General features: G+C 69.0%; 1 protein-coding gene across 1 annotated transcript in view; it reads left to right on the top strand.

Annotated features, from left to right (window-relative positions):
• The first annotated feature begins 2,625 nt into the window (after positions 1-2,625).
• SORCS2 (sortilin related VPS10 domain containing receptor 2) overlaps positions 2,626-6,000 on the top strand; it is a 213,349-nt gene continuing 209,974 nt past the window's right edge. The window contains exon 1 of the mRNA XM_045834049.1: positions 2,626-3,111. Within this exon, the coding sequence (XP_045690005.1) occupies positions 2,626-3,111 (486 nt within the window). The remainder of the gene's footprint in view (positions 3,112-6,000) is intronic.

Genomic DNA, 6,000 nt, shown 5'->3' with positions numbered 1-6,000 from the left:
GACACGGCTGTGTGGGGGGCCTCCCCGTCACTGTCCCATCTCACACGCACCACAGCTGGCGCGCTCTGGCCACCCCGCCCCGTGTTCCCAGACCCTGGCTTCTCGGCAGGGCAGCCTCGGGTGCAGGAGCCTGGCCTGGCTCGCCGAACCCAGGGGCAGACCGAGGCCCGGACGCACCCGGGGACCCACCCGGGCCCTGCCGGACTGAGGCCAGGCGCCGCTGAGGCTCCTGTCACCGCGAGCCCCGGATGACCCACTGGCCGTGATGGGCACTCTCCGAGGCAGTGCAGCCTTTGCGGGGGGGGGGTGGGGGGGCGTCTGGGGCCCCACAACCACTTCTGAAATGTCACTGTCAGCACCTTGTCCTGAAGACCTGTCCCTCCCGCTGGGTGATCCAAGGCCGCCTACTTGGCCTCTCTGGGCCTCGAAAACCTTGTTTCTGAGCCAGCACAGCTCTGCACCGGGGCCCTGGGCGCCCCGGACGCCCCGGCCGACTGAGCCGCCCTGGGAGGGGCAGAGAGAACTGGTGTCATTCGGAAGGCCTGGGACCTCTATGAGTGGGTGGGCGGGCGGTCCGATTAAGTTGGAGGGACAGAGCAGTCTTCTTTCTGTGGCGGCAGCCTTGTCAGGGGATGGGGGGCACGTCTGAATGTTGCAGCTAAAAGGTTTGGGCTGGGGTCCCAGGGCCCCCTGGCTTCTCTGGAAAGTCACCACCGACTGGGACCCAGCCCGTGCCAGGAGAACCCTCCCAAGAGCTGTGCCGAGCGGTGGGGGCCTGAGGCCGGCGGCCCACCTGGGTCCCCAGGGTGGTCTGGAGATGGCGGGGAAGGGGCTCCACTCAGAGGGCCAGAGGGCACAGAGGTAGCCCGCGGGACTCCACGGTGAGCCCGGCCACCCCGCTGGGCTAGCACTGGCTCTCACGGATACTGCGGCAGGCCTGGGCTGGCCGGCACTGGAGAGCTGGGGAGTCAGGGCGGTGGGGGTGAGGACCTGGAAGCGGAGAGTGAAGGGTCTCACTTAGGACACGCAGCCGGTGCCTGGGACGTGGCCCTCTGCCTCCTTTGGGTGAGTTCCCGAGCCCCGTGGGCCCCCCGTCTCCGTCTGAAACTGAGGGCGACAGGACCCACCCCCTGCGGCTGTCCCGGGGGTCGGGGAGTTCATTCTTTCTTCCCTCGGGAACAGAGCCGGGCCCGGTGTGGGTGCCGCACAAGTGCTAATCTCCGTGACCATCACCACTGTCACCTGGATCAGTAGGAGATGTCCCCCCTCTGAGCAGCCTCCCCTTCCCCACCCCGGACCTGGTTCCTTGGGGCCCCGGGCCCTCCCTCTGCTCCTGAGCCCCCCACCCCATGTCACTGCCTGTTTACCCGGGTGCCTCCAGCATGGGACTGCAGGGGCAGCCGGAAGTCCAGTTCCGTCTGGAGCCCAGGGCTCTGCGTGTGGGGCTGCTTCAGGGGTTTGGGGGCCAGAGGGAACCTCACACTCTGTCTTCCCCAAACGTCAGTCCTCTGGGGTCTCCCTGGAGTTAGGGGGTGGCTGTGACAGGGACGTGGGCCTGAGGGCCTTTATCTGATGCTGGGGCCTCCGAGGAAAGGAGGCCAGGAGGCCCAGTGGCCCGTCCTGGCAGAGGACGAAGGCCCCCACCGCTGTCTTTTCCTCCGAGGCCCGCAGGGCGCCCCCTGTAGGCGCGCCATAACGTTGCACTGAAATCCGTCTAAAGGGTTCAGCGCCGGGGGTGGGGCTCTCTGCTCCCTTCACTTTGGCCTGCCAGGCTCTGCCCCAGACGAGGCGCACCCCCACCCTCGGGTCACCCTGTGCTCAGCTGTCCCTCCTTATGCTCCGGGGCTAGCCCTTGGTGGCCCCTGGAGTTGGGACACAAAGCCACCAGTGCAGGCGGCTCCTGAAGCCGGAGCCCCAGGCGGGCTGCTGGAGGAGTGGGCTCTGCCCGGCGGGCAGTGCCAGGGCCTCGCAGGGCCCACCCGCTGCCCTGAGGGTCCTTCCTGTAGCTTCCTGGTGCTAAGGTCTGTCTCCACGGCCAGGTCTTGAGTGCCTCGTACAGGAGAAACCGCGCCCCCCAACCCAACTTACACACTCACACTGTGTCCTAGCCCGGGCTCCGTGGACTCATTTTGCCAATAAACGTGTCCATCTGGGTGTGGTCTGTCCCCTTCAGGGCCTGGCCACAGGCCGGCGGTGCCCTTGTATCCACGTTCCGGGACCGAGGCTGGTCCAGCGTGGTGCTCAGTAAGGCAAGAGGGAAGGGACGAAGAAGAGAGATTGGAGGGGAGGAGGAGGGAGGGGCAAGGAAGCCAGGACAGGGTTCCCTAGCCTTGCGGGCGGGGCGGGGTGGGGGGGGCCGCGCCCCAGGACCTCTGGCGGGGCCTGGAGCTTTGGGCGCTCGCTGGGGCGGGTGGGCGCGAGGCAGCCGGCAGGTGGCGCTGCGCCCTCGCCCGAGAGCGCACCCGCCGCGGCGGAGCGGCGAGTCCCCTCCTCCCGTGCGCGCCCTCCCCTCGCCCGCTCCTTTTTCTGCGTTTTTCGCTGGCGCTCCTCAGCGCCCTCCGACTCTCGCGGCCGCGGTCTCCTTCGCTCGCGCCGCTCGCCGCCTGCCGCCGCCCCTCAGAGACCATGGCGCCCCGGGGGCCCCCGCGCGCCCCTAAGGGCCCCGGCCCGGCCGCCCGAGCTCCGAACGCCGGAGCCCCGCCGCCGCCGCGCTCGCGGCCGCTCCTGCTGCTGCTGCTGCTGCTGCTGCTGCTGCCGCCTCTGCCCGTCGCCGGCGGGGCGGCGGGGCGCTCCTCCGAGCCCGGGCTCCGGGGTCCCATTGCCCGGCTGACCCGGTCGCTGCCAGCGAGCTCGCTCGCGGGGCGAGCGCTGCCCCGCGGCGGCGAGAACGGACCGGAGCGGGGCGCGGAGCCCGGCGCCCGGGGTCCGGCTCCGGCTCCAGCTCCGGGTCCCGGCGAGGACGGAGCCCCTGCCGCGGGCCGGGGACGCTGGGCGCGGGCGGCTTCCGTGGCCGGAGCGGCTTCGCCGGCGCTCACCAGCTCGTCGTTCGTGCTCAAGGGAGACGCGACGCACAACCAGGCGATGGTGCACTGGACGGGCGAGAACAGCAGCGTAAGTGACCTCCGCGCGCCCCGGGGCCGCTGCCCCGCACACCTCGGAGTCCCCCACTTCCCCGCCGCCCGGCGGTCGCCGCGGGCTTCAGGCTATTTGGGGAAGCGAGTCACCTCGTAGGACCCTGTTGGGCTCCGGCTACCGGTTACCTGGGGCGAAGTCCCCAGATATGCGAGCACCCTGCCTCACCTCAGGGACATTTCTACAGATTTCCGGGACCTTGAGCCACCTGGGCGCGGCCCCAAAGGCCCCAGAGCACAGGTTGTGGAGACTGGCGTTGTCTTCAGAGCCTCCGGGACCCTGGCCACCTTGGGGCACCCCCAGGCCCTGTAGGGTTATCCCCCAACCGGGTGTTGCGCCGCGTCTGCCTTCAGCCTCTGCCCTGTCTGCTCAGTGGTGCGTTCTGGGAGTTTGGGCTCCAGAACCCTCCCCACTTTGGTCTCCCTGGCACCCCCCACAGGGCACCTCCATGGGCTCCAGGGCTTCCTTGGTTAGCTTGGGGTCCGATTCTGGGGTTCCCGCTCTCTCTGATGACCCTCGGGGGCCCCACGGCTGCCTGGAAGTCCTGTCACCAGAGGCAGCTGGGTGACCAGGGATTTGTGTGCTACCTGCGGAGTCGGGGGCCCCCCTGCCAGCTCCCCACCAGAGGCTGCAAACTCCCTGCCGCTCCCCCTCCCGCCGTCCGTGCCCCTTCGGCTTTGCTCCTGCTGGAGGTTCAACGGGACACCCTTTTCCCCGAGAGGCCACTTCTGTTAGGGTCCCCCGTGCGTCCTTCCACCAGCGCCGTGGTTCCTACCTGTGCCAGATCCTGCCCCGTGGTTTTTGGTGGTGCGTCTCCTGGCTTGGGGATGCCCTCATGTTCGCCCCTAAGGACTGGCTCCCTCCCTTGCTGCCCCCCCCGCCCCCCCCCAGGACTGATGGTCATGCTGGAGTCATCTTCAGGCAGTCCTCCGGGTCAGCACTGGGGCGGTGGTGTCTGCTCTGCATGCGTGCGTGTGCGTGTGTGTGTAGGGCTGGTTGTGCAGGGAGGAGAGAGGGAAGACTCTGCTCACTCCTTCCCACCGCCGTTCATGGGGGTGTCCCCCCGTGGCTGACCCCCCGGCTCGCAGCCTTGACCACTGCTCCCTGAAGTTCTGAGGAGGCAGCGCTGGGCCAGGACCCCGGTGTCCTTTGGGAGCAGAGGCGTGGGAGTCTGGGTGTGCCCCTCGCCAGGAAAGGGGTGCCACCAGGGTACTGTGGCACCTTCACCCCCTGCTTGTCCAGCCCGCTGGGCTCCCCCTCGGTGAGGGTGCTGCTGGAGGAGCCAGAGTGGGGGTGGATGAGTCAGCTGGGGGGCAGCACCTGATGGGCTTGTCTCTGGTATTTTCCAGCCGGACTAGAAGCCCCGGGGAGGGGGGTGTGCAGCTGACCTGCGGGGCCCCCTGGCCGGCAGGGGCGACCCGGGTGCCAAGGGGGTGCTTCCTGGAGGGCAGCAGGCACCCCTTCCCTAGAAGAGCCCGAGGGGGCCCTCCCCATCCGCCTCTTGAGAAAGGGGTCCGACCCCAGACGTGCAGCTGGGTCCTGCCCTTCACGGCGCCCTGACACTCGTGACAAACCACGCCCCACGGGGTGAACTGTAATTCACGGAGCGAAAGGGAACCGGGGGCCGTAACTCAGAGGGACGAACGGACGGGGAGAGTCAGCCCCGTGGAGCCGGGGAGCTGCACCAGGCCCGCCGCCACCTGCAGAGGTTGTGGGTCCCGCAGCTTCCTCTCGTCCCTTTGTCGTCTCGGCTCCGCGGAGGGAATGGAATGGGGGGGAGAGGGGAGAGAGAGACTGAGGGGAGCAGACCAGCCCCCAAAGTGGGACCAGCGCATCAGCACTCATTGGCGCCTGGCCGCCACCACACTGTGCCCCGCACACACCCGGCCCGTGCTGAGCACAGAGCCTGGGGACCTGGCGGCTTCCGGGGAGAGAGTGAGGAGGGGCTTGGACCTGCAGGGCTGGGGTGCTGGGGTGCTGGAGTGGGGTGCTGTCAGAGGAGCCCCCTGACTTTGCTCCTTGGGGACAGTGGCTGGGTCGGGGGACGGGGCTGCTGGCAGGGGCATGCCGGGGGAGGGGGGCTTGGGGGTGGAGTGGGGGGTGCTGGCTTTTCCTGGTGGAGGGGCGGGAGGTCCAGAACGGGAGGTGAGGCTCTCCTCCCGCCTCCGGGAAATGGCAGGGCAGCGGTAGCGCCAGGATGGCCTTCACCGGGGCTGTCAGCAGTGCTGGTGTCTGGGTGAAGGAAGGCAGACGTCGAGGAAGCACGGAGCCCGGAGACCGCCAGCCCACTCACACGCCTGCCCCTCCCCCACCTGCCCGGTGGAAGGGCGAGTCCAGGGAGGCCTGGGCTCCGGAGAGGCAGAGCATCCCGGGGGAGAAGTGACTCCCCGCTCCTGGGCCGGGCTCAAGGAGCGCGATGGGAGGGCTGGAACCACGGCCCGTAAACCACGTTTCTGATTGTGGCTTCCCAGCCTTGTTTCCACGGCCCTCGGACGTGCCCTTTGCTCCTCTGTCCGCCGCCGGCAGCCCTGGGGCCAAAGATTTCAGCCAGGATTCTGCTACGGCCCGAAGGAAACTACCCAGAGGCCGGTTTGCCGAGCGGAACCCCGTCACCGGTGTGTCCCACCTGGTCTGCCCCGGGGTTGAGACCCGGGAGGCGTGCTCGGCAAACCGACGGGGGGTTTGCTTCGCCACGTCAGGCATTGTTCAGGATTTAAACACAGCAGCCGACCAGAGGGACAGGCGTCTGAAGCGCTACTTTAGAGCCCCGCACGAAGGAGCCGCAGGGCTCGCGCTGGTGCCCAGAAAGGCCCGGCGGCGGCCGTCGAGGGTCAGGGCCGGCTGTGCGTCTCCCGCTGCGGCTGGGTG

The sequence above is a fragment of the Phyllostomus hastatus genome, unplaced genomic scaffold (genome assembly GCF_019186645.2).
Source record: "Phyllostomus hastatus isolate PE091 unplaced genomic scaffold, TTU_PhHast_1.1 phas_contig_196, whole genome shotgun sequence".
Lineage (NCBI taxonomy): Eukaryota > Metazoa > Chordata > Mammalia > Chiroptera > Phyllostomidae > Phyllostomus > Phyllostomus hastatus.
This window is presented reverse-complemented; position numbering and strand designations above follow the sequence as displayed.